Source organism: Pseudophryne corroboree, chromosome 1, assembly GCF_028390025.1.
Source record: "Pseudophryne corroboree isolate aPseCor3 chromosome 1, aPseCor3.hap2, whole genome shotgun sequence".
Lineage (NCBI taxonomy): Eukaryota > Metazoa > Chordata > Amphibia > Anura > Myobatrachidae > Pseudophryne > Pseudophryne corroboree.
In genome coordinates, this window is record NC_086444.1 from 1,118,341,410 (window position 1) to 1,118,355,418 (window position 14,009).

A 14,009-nucleotide genomic window follows, 5' to 3' on the forward strand; every position below is an offset into this window, starting at 1 on the left:
ATATGCCCCTTTTGCCAAGAGGTCTCTAATTGCTGCCCAGGGCGCCCCCCCCCTGCGCCCTGCACCCTACAGTGACCGGAGTATGTGGGTTTAGTGTGGGAGCAATGGCGCACAGCTGCAGTGCTGTGCGCTACCTCATATGAAGACTGGAGTCTTCTACCGCCGATTTCGAAGTCTTCTTGCTTCTGTCACCGGCTTCTGTCTTCCGGCTCTGCGAGGGGGACGGCGGCGCGGCTCCGGGATCGGACGACCAAGGGTGCGATACTGTGTACGATCCATCTGGAGCTAATGGTGTCCAGTAGCCTAAGAAGCAGGACCTATCTTCAGTGAGTAGGGCTGCTTCTCTCCCACGTAGCAGAGAGTCTGTTGCCAGCAGATCTCTCTGAAAATAAAAAAACCTAACAAAATACTTTCTTTTTAGCAAGCTCAGGAGAGCTCACTAAGTAGCACCTAGCTCGTCCGGGCACAGATTCAAACGGAGGTCTGGAGGAGGGACATAGAGGGAGGAGCCAGAGCACACCAGTATCCAAATTCTTTCTTAAAGTGCCCTGTCTCCTGCGGAGCCCGTCTATTCCCCATGGTCCTTACGGAGTCCCCAGCATCCACTAGGACGTTAGAGAAAAAACACAAACCACGCACTGAAAGGGGCCCCATGTTTACACATGGGACCCCTTTCCCTGACTGCAGGGACCCCCTGTGACTCCTGTCAAAGAGGGTCCCTTCAGCCAATCAGGGAGCGCCACGTGGTAGCACTCTCCTGATTGGCTGTGCGCTCCTGAACTGTCAGGCTGCGCACGGCAGAGATACAATGTAGCGCATAGGCGCTCCATTGTATCCAATGGTGGGAACTTTGTGGTCAGCGGTTGAGGTTACTCGCGGTCAACCGCTGACCGCAAAGTTCCCACCATTGGATACAATGGAGCGCTTATGCGCTACATTGTATCTCTGCCGTGCGCAGTCTGACTGACAGCTCAGGAGAGCACAGCCAATCAGGAGAGTGCCACGACGTGGCGCTCCCTGATTGGCTGAAGGGACCCTCTTTGACAGGAGTCACGGGGGGTCCTGGCAGTCGGGGAAAGGGGTCCCATGTGTAAACATGGGGCCCCTTTCAGTGCGTGGTTCGGGTTTTTTTTTTTCCAAAGTACGTGGATTACAAGTAGAAGAAGACCGATCTACACTGGATTGTGCGAGTATAATTTTATTCACAGGTACCCCGTGGATTCTACATGGAGAAGTGGACCTACCCTCGTGTGAACATAGGTAAGTATGTATGTATGTAGGTGTGCATGTATGTAATAAAGTTTTACTATCACGGTGTGTGTGTTCTGTTGGGTATTTTTTTGTAGTAGTACTACAGGTACCAGCGGGCCCATTTTTCCACCGCATGCTGGTACTTGTGGTTCTCCAAGTACCAGCTTGCGGGGGAGGCTTGCTGGGACTTGTAGTACTGCTACAAAAAACAATATATTTTTTTTACACTTGGCTATCAGCCCCCCATCCGCCGCCCTTGGATGGGGGGACAGCCTCAGGCTTCAACCCTGGCCCTAGGGTGGCTGGAGGGGGGGACCCCTTGATTTAAGGGGTCCCCACTCCTCCAGGGTACCCCGGCCAGAGGTGACTAGTTAGTGATTTAATGCCAGGGCCGCAGGGACCTATATAAAAGTGTCCCCCGGCTGTGGCATTATCTCTCTGACTAGTGGAGCCCGGTGCTGGTGTTAAAAATACAGGGGAGCCCTACGCTTTTTGTCCCCCATATTTTTGGCACCAGGACCAGGCGCAGAGCCCGGTGCTGGTTGATCAAATATGGGGGAACCCCTGTCAATTTTTTCCTCATTTTTTCAACCAGGACCGGCTCAGAGAGCCCGAGGCTGGTTTTGCTTAGGAGGGGGGACTCCACGCATTTTTTTTCTAGATTTTTAACACTAAATTTTTTTTTTTTTTTTAAAGTGCACAATGAAGCACTGCACGGATCTCACAGATCCGGACGAGCTTCATTGTGTTAATGTCGGCAGTGTTTTACTATTCACTCCCGTAAAACACTGGCCGAAATTACGAATGACATCGACATCGGAAAGAACGAAAATGCAGAATACGACAGCTTAGTAAATGTGGCGTAAAAAAAATCAAAAAGTTGCAAATTCACACATTCGATGTCATTCGTGTTTAATCTCCCTCCAAATCGACACAAATACGAATTTTAGTAAATATACCCCCGGAGTATTATGTGTCCTGTTTTATGAACAGAATGGTAAAACATTGAAATAAACACCCAATTCCCCTTGGCCATTCCTACTCTAAATCGAACACTGACCATTTGTCCATTAAATCTGCCACCTTCTAATTCAGAGGTTCCCAAACTCTCTTCTCAAGGCACCTAACAGTAGAGGTTTTAAGAAGAGCCATGCTCAAGCACAGATTATTTCATTAGTACAAATGTGTCCTCATACATCTAGATTCAATACGCCACGCAGCAGGCGATGCCTGTGAGTGAGCTGACAGGTCCCGCGTGACTCCACTAGGGTCAGAAGTATTTGTTTGCCGAAAATGCGCCTAAGTCACAACCCAATGCAACTCGAATACACCAGGAGACTCTGCTGATTAATCTGAAATGCAACACTTGTATATCGGTGTGCGACTGGGTGTATAGTGATCACAGTGGAATGCATACGTTTTACCGGCGGACAAGATCCTGGCCACCAGCAGGGTGAGCGCTAGAAATCCCCTTGCGGCCTTTCATGGACACCCACAGAGGGAGAAAGGCCTATGGTGTCGGTATGTCACTGGCTGTCGGGATCCTGGCATTGGTATTGTGACTGCCAGGATCCTGACAGGCGGTCTTGTGATTGCCTCCCATCACGGTGCTTCAGGTGTGTAATATTGGCGACACGTATGTCAGCTGTGTGATATCAATGTAGTAATCGGCAATATATTATTGTTGGCTGTTGTGTGTACTTTCTACCAATTAGATATTTATTGTGATATACAGTATATCATTATTTCACAACATTTATTTAGTTACTGTAATGGAAGTCTTTGTTATTAGCTGACCTTACATCAGTACTGGCAGACAATGGTCAGATATTTTGTCCACAAAAGGTTGACATGGCAGCTCAGAAACCACACTAACAAAACAACTGCTGCAAATTGTTTATTTCACATATTACATTGATGAATATACCATTAATGAAGATTGTATTAATGCTTCAGTGACTCCCTTCTAGAAATATCTGCACCAGTAGAAGATTCTGGTGCTACGGAAGACTGGCTTCCCCCAAGGACTTCTCCAAATAGAAACCTTCAACATCCAACACCGAAATGAATCAGTCCATTTTATGTTCCTAGGGGGAGATGTACTTTGCCTGGTTACGGGTTAGTGTGGTCAACAAAAGACAAAGGCCCTCATTCCGAGTTGTTCGCTCGCAAGCTGCTTTTAGCAGCATTGCACACGCTAAGCCGCCGCCTACTGGGAGTGAACCTTAGCTTAGCAGAATTGCAAACGAAAGATTCTCAAAATTGCGAATAGAAATTTCTAAGCAGTTTCTGAGTAGCTCGACACTTACTCTGCCACTGCGATCAGTTCAGTCAGTTTTGTTCCTGGTTTGACGTCACAAACACACCCAGCGTTCGCCCAGACACTCCCCCGTTTCTCCAGCCACTCCCGCGTTTTTCCCAGAAACGGCAGCGTTTTTTTACACACTCCCATAAAACAGCCAGTTTCCGCCCAGAAACACCCACTTCCTGTCAATCACACTACGATCACCAGAACGAAGAAAAAACCTCGTAATGCCGTGAGTAAAATACCAAACTTTTTAGCAAATTTACTTGGCGCATGCGCAGTTTGCGGAAAATCGCTGCGATGCGATGAAAAATAACGAGCGAACAACTCGGAATGAGGGCCAAAGATTCCTTGTATCCATAAGAACCATACTGGGACATGGCTAAGCCTGTCTGATACTTGTGCACAGTGGCGCCAGTCATATTGTGGGTTGAATGAATTAGCAGTATATGAGTGAACATCGATTCACTAGGGACTAGTGACATCACCGAGGCACAAAATGAACTTTTAGGATAAACGTTGGTTCAACCCTCAAAATCTCTGCATGTACTGTACATAAGCAACAGATACAGTAATATGGTGACCAGCAGATGGGGAATGGGTGCATGTATATTCTCGCTGGTCTTAATCAGTTTTGCCCATACTGCTCTGGAACATGTAACAAGTGCAGAGTATACTGTTCCTATCTGTTCAGAGTAAAGAAGGGCCCAATAAGACTTTAACCTATGTAAAGCTAATATGGTTTCCTTATTCATCTTTAATCTGCAGAAGGGAACCTAGACTGACTGTGTTACAGCCAAGAAAGAACAGGTTCTGTTGCATGTGTTCTCTCTTCCAGAATGCTAGCCAGGGCCCGGAACCTGTCCCAGGACTAACTGGTAATGCATCTGCATATATTTCCAAGAGCCGAATAATCAGATTACAAATCTCATTTTAAAAAAATAGTTGAAGTTTTCCCATTCGCCAAAACCCCTTTAATACAGTAGGTGCATTAGTGAAGATGCTCGATACAGGATTATAAAAATACAAAACGTTCCAAAAATAGATCTGATCCAAAATGTTCCTTTTAAATATTTAAATACAAAAGGCTACAAAGTTTCCAGTCCTGTTATGTAAAGCAAGAGTATTATGTTGTGACTGCGATACCCTTTTTCAATACATATCTAGTTATATATGGGTATAAAAAATAAAAAGAATAACATTCGCTAGTTCTATTACAAAATATGTCTGTTTGGTCTCCATAATTGTGGGGGGTTTTGGAAGCTATATCCCAGACTGTGCAGTGGGAAAGATGAATTATTTACAAATAAATTATCTATTGATAGTAATGGATTATTAACCATGCAATGTACCTATAAGAACCCTACATACTAGACATGTCCATATCCTTGTAATATAAATTGCTCTCCGCACAGTTTATACTCTGGCTTTCTTGTGAGGTAGATCTGTAAGGCTAAACTTGGGTATATCGGCCGTCGGTGTGAATGGGATTCTCTTGGTAGCCACCTTTTTCCCAATCGTCTCAACCTGAAAAAATTAAAAACAGATTGAGATTACGCATTGCTATACAAATAACTAAACGGGCACTACAGTTTATCATGTGCAATACTTTCACTCAGCCAGTAGATGGCGATCTTTAAGCTTATTATAGCAAAGCTGATATAAAATGAGTAAGTAATGGGATTAATAGCATTTCTGTATCTTATGTTCCATATCATGGGCTCCAATGTCTATCACTTTTCTCAATCATACTAGCTCCTAGTACGTCTTTTCCCTTATGTTAAACTACTGATGAACCCAAAATAAATGAAGTTCTAATTGGTGCCAGCAGCTATTTTCACTGAATTGAGACATAAAAGGAATAATTAAGCAATGGTGATGTCCTGGGTTTTCATGTTCTAGTCATAGAAGCACTAGCATATACATCAGACATAACTGATAGTAGAATCCACATTTCCAAGTGGTTATTAATGAATGAATCAATCATTGTACTTGCATTTACAGCACAGATCACTATATGATTAGGAGTGCTGATAGTAAATGTTACAATAGTTATAAGCCTGGAAAAAGTATCACAAATATCAGGATTTCAGTCTTTTATAACTATGGGGCAGATGTATGAAGCCTGGAGAAGGCATAAGGAAGTGATAAGTGCAAGTTGATAAAGCACCAGCCAATCAGCTCCTAACAGTCAGCTTACATATTAAAGCTGATTGGCTGGCGTGTTATCACCTTGCACTTATCACTGCTTTATCACTTCTCCAGGCTTAATACATCTGCCCCTCAGTGCTATGGGCCTAATTCAGACCTGATCATAGATGTGCTAAATCTAGCACATCTACGATCAGTTTCAGAGACAGGCGGGGGGACGCCTAGCACAGGGCTAGTCTGCCCCGCATGTCTGGCTCAAACCCCCCCCTCCCCCCGCATAGGTACAAAAGCATCGCACGGCAGCGATGCTTTTGTACCTGAGGAGTAGCTTCCTACCAGCGCAGCTCATGCACGCTAGCAGGAAGCTACTCGTCGCTTCCTGGGTCGCAGCGGCTGCGTGTGTCATGCAGCCGCTGTGGCCAGCCCCCTGCACGGTCCAGGCACGCCTGTGTTGCCTGGATTGCGCCCCCAAAACGGTGGCCAAACGGCAGCCGCCCACCCAGCGACCTCCTCTGCCTGTCAATCAGGCAGAGATACGCAGTTCAGACCTTATCGCCCGCTGTGCGAAAACGCACAGCAGCAATCAGTCTGAATTAGGCCCTATGTCCTTTGAGGCCCTAAACATAAGCAGGGCAGAGCAGAGAGGCATAAAGCAGTACTGCAAATATCGTACACGGTCAGCTGGTAATGCAGACTCCTGCACAGATTACCAACTGGAGAGGATGCAAATAAATCCGGCAATTATCTGGGAAGAAGCCAAATACAACAGTTTCAAATGTGTTTGTACTCAACATTATAAAAAAAAATAATAATAATTGTTTAGCTTGGATTGTGTAAGCGTTGATGCAATCTTATATTAAGAGTCTGGTCTCCGTCAGTAGGAGTCTCTCTATGTCTGGCTGGGCTCAGTAGGAGTCATGCTGAAAAAAAGCAGAGTTTAACCTATTCCCCTTGGTCAGTAATGTCCAAATTGCAGATTGACTGTACAGTTACACCCATATAACAGCCTGACTCCCCCACAGGACGGATTCATCATCTTCTGCTGTAACTACGTTTTATTTTGTAATGTTTCACACCCGGAAAACATGAGCTTGGAGCAATTTTCAGCTTATGATCCTTATGAAGTACAAACAAAAAAAAAAAAGAGGAAAAATGTTCAGACGCTTGAAAATTACACCAAAATTAAGGCAGCTGTCCAAGGATGTTGCAATCCCCATATATGAAACTAAGGAACAGACCCCAATAAATAAGATGGCACTGTAATAGTCTTGTACAAGTACAAAATAAAGATTTAAATAATCAAAAAAACTAGGGGCCTACAATTGTTGTCTACAATTGTGCCCCAAATCGCAGGCGTAAGTTGTGTTGACTGGAATGCGTGCAGGTCGTCACGGTAGCATTTGTGCCAATACACATTAGGCATACATCACATAAACCCATGCCTTTAACTTTATTTTGCTTGCAAAATAGTCATTCGCCATTAGGGCTCAATAGAACTTCTGGAATACATCAGATACAACTCTCAAGACCGAGACCAATTCATTTGGACCAGGGCTGGCCAAACCGGTCCTCGAGATCTACCAACAGTTCATGTTTTCCAGGCCTCCTGGAGATCTGTGGAATTGTCAGTTAGGAATGAATGCAGCACATCTTACCTAATAATGACTACACCTGTGCACCAGCTAGGTGGTCTGGAACATGTGAACTGTTGGTAGATCTCGAGGACTAGTTTGGCCAGCCATGATTTGGACCATTATTCTGAAAAACTCTTTTTACTTTAATCAAGGATGGATTTTTTATCCAGATTTTTTTTTATCTTCGTAACAAAATAGTGCATGAGAAGGTCTGGTGTGGCTCTGGTATGTGGGTTTAGTTCCAGGCTCAGATATTCCCTAGGAAAGCTTCAGACCAGAGGAAAACAGGATACAGAAATAGAGAAGCCTTTGTTTCCTGTCATTTGTTGCGTGGCATCTGATTGTGCCAAAATACTACATTACACTTGTTGCAGTGCCTCATCTGAAGTCAAGGTGGATCAGATGATGCACTTTTAGATGTTTCACTTACCACTGTGCAGTTTATCCTATCACTAGGTTGCAAAATGATGGCCTTATATAATTGATGGATGTTGCAGGTATGATCTGATCTGATGTCCTACAATGAACCTACTGATTATATAGAATATCACTTGTGCATTAAATTGTGAAGAATGGAACCATGTAGTTGTATAGATGTACCTGGAACCCAATGTTCTGTAGCTCCCCATGGAGGTCGTCTAGAACTCTCCTCCCATCGAATATAAATGCTGGCTTTAGCATCTTGGCGTGGATACGATTGAAATCCAGCTCCTGCCAAGAGGAACATAAAGTCTCCATTAGATGACATCTCACAAAAAGGTTGTCGGTGTTCACAAAACGGATATGCAACAGCAAGCCCAGACGCACACCCTAGTCACAGCGCTATGTGTGGATGGACCCTGCTCACCTTAAACATGTCCCACTCCGTGCAGATAACCATAGCATGAGCGCTCTCACAGGCTTCGTACGGGTCTGTGGATATGTGCACCAACTTATCCACTAAACAGAAGAAACAAAATGTATATTAGCCATGGTCACTATAGGAGTGTCACATTCTAACTTTCCTCTTGTAATTACCCACTATATGCGCAGTCACCCATTGTGCCAGGTTCCGACAAAACCGCAAGCTTAATAAAATCTGCCCCATGGGCAGGGGTGTTTTAAGAGAGGAGGAGGCCCGTGTTCAGCCTCCTCCGTTCGGGCCCCCTACTCTCTGCCGGCAGCACTGAGAGTCTGACTACTGCGCATGCACAGATCTCCGTGAAAATGGCAGCTGAGCCATTTTCACTGTTTTAACAGCGCTGCGGATGTCGGCGCTGGACTCTGAAGGGGTGAGTATTTTAAAAATGTGTACGGTGGGGGCCCCTTCTGGACTCAGGGACCCGTGTGCACCGCACACACTGCACCTATTATAGAAACGCCAGTGCCCATGGGGTTATGAGCCTCAGAGCAGAAGACCAAGTACAATACAGTACAATTATGAGGTTAGGGAGAATAAGGGGGAGATTCAGATCTTCAAAAGAAGACAAGTAGAGGTGCTGACTACAGCAACCAATGAGAACTGCAGTCAAAAGAGAATACCATTTGAATCCACTGGCGCTCATGAAAGATAGACAGAATAAACAATCATAGTGTATTATGTATGTAAATAAGTGGTTACAAAATGGGAAATCTTTAGGTGGGTCTTGTACCTAAATTATATGTCTACCGTTTTAAGAGTAGACAAACACGTTTTCATAGGAGCTGGAATCGCACCAGTCTGGATTCTGTCCCCTTATAATCCTCTCCTCGGTGATGGACCCGAAAAAAGAGAAGGATAGAAACCTCCAATAGTGGTGAAAGCCCATCTTACATTATTAGGGACAGTTGCCACCATGATAGGTGGTTAGAGTCCATACCATCTGGACAGTTTAGAAGATTTAGAAAATCCAGACTGGTGCGATTCCAGCTCCTATGAAAACGTGTTTGTCTACTCTTAAAACGGTAGACATATAATTTAGGTACAAGACCCACCTAAAGATTTCCCATTTTTCCATCACTTATTTACATACATAATACACTATGATTGTTTATTCTGTTTATCTTTCATGAGCGCCAGTGGATTCAAATGGTATTCTCTTTTGAGTGCATCGATTTATGAAGTGTTGGTGACACTTTCTTTCCCATTTTGAAACCAGGAGGCAGCTATTATTTGGCGCACAGTATTTTATCAACTTTTTATTTTTGTGTTAACCAATGAGAACTAGCTATCATAGGGCAGTGGTTCTCAACACTGGTCCACAGGACCCCAAGCAGATCACCTGTGTATCTGTGATAGTTGGTCATACACCTGTGCCTGGCAACATACTGTATTAGTATAGTATTTTTCAACCCTGGTCCTCAGGACCCCTAACAGGTCACTTTTCCAGGTCACCCAGGTGTGTGACTGGGTGTGTATTGCGTGACGGCGGTCAGCATACAGACACCAGCATGCTGTTGCCACGAGTTCTATTCCCACTCTATGGGTGCCGTGGACACCCACGAGTGGGAATAGTCCCTGTTGGTCGGCATTGTGAGGGTGCGGGATGTAGGGGAAGGTAATGTGACCAGCAGTCTCCTGCCCGCCAGTCACATGACTACATCCCGTGTGACCAACTGTCACAATTTAAATATGAAAACATTAAACAATTTCAGGTCCTGAGGACAGAGCTCGACAACCACTGTTACAGAGTACTAGGTAAATAACAGCTTCTGATTGGTTGCTTTGGCAACACCGGTCCTCTTCAGAAGGTCTGATAAACTTCCACTAAGGGATCATTAGCTGCAATGTTCTCAGGGTACTGCTGGATTTGCAGATCTGTGTTTCCAGCCCCCATAAGGCTGCATACAGAAATCCATAAATCTGGGGAGCGATGGGATGAGCTTCACTGCAGCCATTTTTACCCGGTGTACAGCAGTCATTGCAACAACCAGAAGTTAATATGGGAGGTAGTAAATTAGCTGACCCGTCAAAATGTCGACACAGAGAATTTGGACAGTGTAAATGTTGTCTGTCGACACAACATACCAAATCTGTTAATATACTCTGTATGCATTGAGTGTCTTGGTGGTTTCTGTATCTATGCACCTACCCCTGTCATCAGCAGCCACTCCAGGATGGGACAAGTCTATGATTATTTGTTCTCTTGGGACTTTGGGGTCGAAGATGTGAAGCTTGGCGCCTTCATCCATGAGGTATTTACTAATATAGATACTGGAGGACTCTCTGGAAGCAAAACGGATCCGCAAGTTAAAGCTAAACAGGTTATTGTCAATATCAAACTCAATTTAAAAACAATAATAATTTTAAAAACAGTTACAAGAATGAGGTCATGTGGCAGATGTGGAGGGAGCACCATGCTGTGCGGTGTATCTTGCATACAATGCTCTGCGCATGTCCAGGAAACAGACTCGCACATATGCACCTAGGTAGACTTTGGCGATAGTGTGAGAGATGCATCAAACCTTCTAAAGAGTGGACAAGTCTATTACCGCGTGTCTCCGGTGTCTTTCTTGAATGCAAATCCCAGGACAGCAATTTTTTTGTCAGCCACCGTATTGAAAAGACAATCAATGATCCTGGAGGTAAAGCGTCTTCTCTGGTACTCATTCATGTCTATAACCTGGAATGGGAGAACAAGGACTGGTTGAAATGTGCGCTGTTCAAATGAGAATGGCCAGATGTGCACACACAAGGCAAAAAAAAAAAAAAAAAGAAAACAAACTTCCCAAAAAACATTATAGGTAGTGTAATAGCTCAAGCACAACAGCGAGGCACACGCAGGGCATTCCGTACCTGTTGCCAGTATGTTGCTACTTCATGTAGGTTTAAAACTTCACACAAATAAACCAGATTTAATACATCTTTCTGGAAGCAGCTCCCACCAAAACCTGGAACAAAGTAAAAAGCAATTACATATAATCTCATTATTTTTATACACCCTGTATATTCTAGCTCTCTAGATAAAGCCTCCTATGAGACAGAGTCTATTGGACACCACATATACTTCTTTCATCCCTTGGCTCGTAATTACAGGGAGTCTTGCAGAGAAAATCTTGGTTATCCGTTGACCTTGGAATATTTCTAACCATCTGCAGGCAGCAGTGTTACCACATTCAGCTTCACTAGCATAGGGAGTCATTCAGAGTTGATCGTAGCTGTGACATGCAGGGGGACGCACAGCACGGGGCTAATCCGCCCCACATGTCAGTCCAGCCCCCCCCCGCACAAATCCAAAAGCATCACACAGCGGCGATGCTTTTGTATTTCTGTAATAACTCCCGGCCAGCGCAGCCCCTGCGGCCTGCCCCCCCCCCCCCAAACGGTCCGACCACGCCTGCGTTGGCCGGACCGCTCCTCCTAAACGGCGGCCGTCCAGCCCCCTCCCGCCCAGCGACTGCCTCTGTCTCAGAGGCAATCGCTAGGCAACGACTGCCATGTGTCGGCGCATGCGCAGTTCCGACCCGATTGCTGTGCTGCGACAAACTGCAGCGAGCGATCGGGTCGGAATGACCCCCATAATCACTATCTCAACAGATCTGTCTGAGAAACTACAATTATTTAGATCTTATAGTCACAGTTGTCCTTAATATTGAGTTCTAGCGGTGTAGACGTTTGGAGACATTTTTATGCCTAATTAAAAACCTTTCTCTATCGTCCTAGTGGATGCTGGGGTTCCTGAAAGGACCATGGGGATAGCGGCTCCGCAGGAGACAGGGCACAAAAGTAAAGCTTTCCGATCAGGTGGTGTGCACTGGCTCCTCCCCCCATGACCCCCCTCCAAGCCAGTTAGATTTTTGTGCCCGGCCGAGAAGGGTGCAATCTAGGTGGCTCTCCTAAAGAGCTGCTTAGAAAAGTTTAGCTTAGGTTTTTTTATTTTACAGTGAGTCCTGCTGGCAACAGGATCACTGCAACGAGGGACTTAGGGGAGAAGAAGTGAACTCACCTGCGTGCAGGATGGATTGGCTTCTTGGCTACTGGACATCAGCTCCAGAGGGACGATCACAGGTACAGCCTGGATGGTCACCGGAGCCTTGCCGCCGGCCCCCTTGCAGATGCTGAAGTAAGAAGAGGTCCAGAATCGGCGGCAGAAGACTCCTCAGTCTTCTAAAGGTAGCGCACAGCACTGCAGCTGTGCGCCATTTTCCTCTCAGCACACTTCACACGGCAGTCACTGAGGGTGCAGGGCGCTGGGAGGGGGGCGCCCTGGGAGGCAAAATGAATACCTATTTTGGCTAAAAATACCTCACATATAGCCTCCGGAGGCTATATGGAGATATTTAACCCCTGCCAGAATCCGTTAAGAGCGGGAGACGAGGCCGCCGAAAAAGGGGCGGGGCCTATCTCCTCAGCACACAGCGCCATTTTCCCTCACAGAAAGGCTGGAGGGAAGGCTCCCAGGCTCTCCCCTGCACTGCACTACAGAAACAGGGTTAAAACAGAGAGGGGGGGCACTAATTTGGCGTTAGAAATATAAAAAAGATGCTATAAGGGAAAACACTTATATAAGGTTGTCCCTATATAATTATAGCGTTTTTGGTGTGTGCTGGTAAACTCTCCCTCTGTCTCTCCAAAGGGCTAGTGGGTCCTGTCCTCTATCAGAGCATTCCCTGTGTGTGTGCTGTGTGTCGGTACGTGTGTGTCGACATGTATGAGGACGATGTTGGTGAGGAGGCGGAGCAATTGCCTGTAATGGTGATGTCACTCTCTAGGGAGTCGACACCGGAATGGATGGCTTATTTAGGGAATTACGTGATAATGTCAACACGCTGCAAGGTCGGTTGACGACATGAGACGGCCGACAAACAATTAGTACCGGTCCAGACGTCTCAAAAACACCGTCAGGGGTTTTAAAACGCCCGTTTACTTTAGTCGGTCGACACAGACACAGACAGGGACACTGAATCCAGTGTCGACGGTGAATAAACAAACGTATTCCTTATTAGGGCCACACGTTAAAGGCAATGAAGGAGGTGTTTCATATTTCTGATACTACAAGTACCACAAAAGAGGGTATTATGTGGGATGTGAAAAAACTACAGTAGTTTTTCCTGAATCAGATAAATTAAATAAAGTGTGTGATGATGCGTGGGTTCCCCCCGATAGAAAATTATGGGCGGTATACCCTTTCCCGCCAGAAGTTAGGGCGCGTTGGGAAACACCCCTTAGGGTGGATAAGGCGCTCACACGCTTATCAAAACAAGTGGCGGTACCGTCTATAGATAGGGCCGTCCTCAAGGACCAGCTGACAGGAGGCTGGAAAATATCATAAAAAGTATATACACACATACTGGTGTTATACTGCGACCAGCGATCGCCTCAGCCTGGATGTGCAGAGCTGAGGTGGCTTGGTCGGATTCCCTGACTAAAAATATTGATACCCTTGACAGGGACAGTATTTTATTGACTATAGAGCATTTAAAGGATGCATTTCTATATATGCGAGATGCACAGAGGGATATTTGCACTCTGGCATCAAGAGTAAATGCGATGTCCATATCTGCCAGAAGATGTTATGGACACGACAGTGGTCAGGTGATGCAGATTCCAAACGGCACAAAGGTGTATTGCCGTATAAAGGAAGAGGAGTTATTTGGGGTCGGTCCATCGGACCTGGTGGCCACGGCAACTGCTGGAAAATCCGCCGTTTTTACCCTAAGTCACATCTCTGCAGAAAAAGACACCGTCTTTTCAGCCTCAGTCCTTTCGT

General features: G+C 45.6%; 1 protein-coding gene across 1 annotated transcript in view; it reads right to left on the reverse strand.

Moving 5' to 3' along the window:
* Window positions 1–3,135: 3,135 nt before the first annotated feature.
* UGDH (UDP-glucose 6-dehydrogenase) overlaps window positions 3,136–14,009 on the reverse strand; it is a 54,189-nt gene continuing 43,315 nt past the window's right edge. The window contains exons 7-12 of the mRNA XM_063922790.1: window positions 11,096–11,190; window positions 10,792–10,922; window positions 10,392–10,525; window positions 8,189–8,280; window positions 7,942–8,052; window positions 3,136–5,083 (exon numbers count right to left, since the gene is read on the reverse strand). Of these exons, the coding sequence (XP_063778860.1) occupies window positions 4,973–5,083; window positions 7,942–8,052; window positions 8,189–8,280; window positions 10,392–10,525; window positions 10,792–10,922; window positions 11,096–11,190 (674 nt within the window). The 3' untranslated portion in view covers window positions 3,136–4,972. The remainder of the gene's footprint in view (window positions 5,084–7,941; window positions 8,053–8,188; window positions 8,281–10,391; window positions 10,526–10,791; window positions 10,923–11,095; window positions 11,191–14,009) is intronic.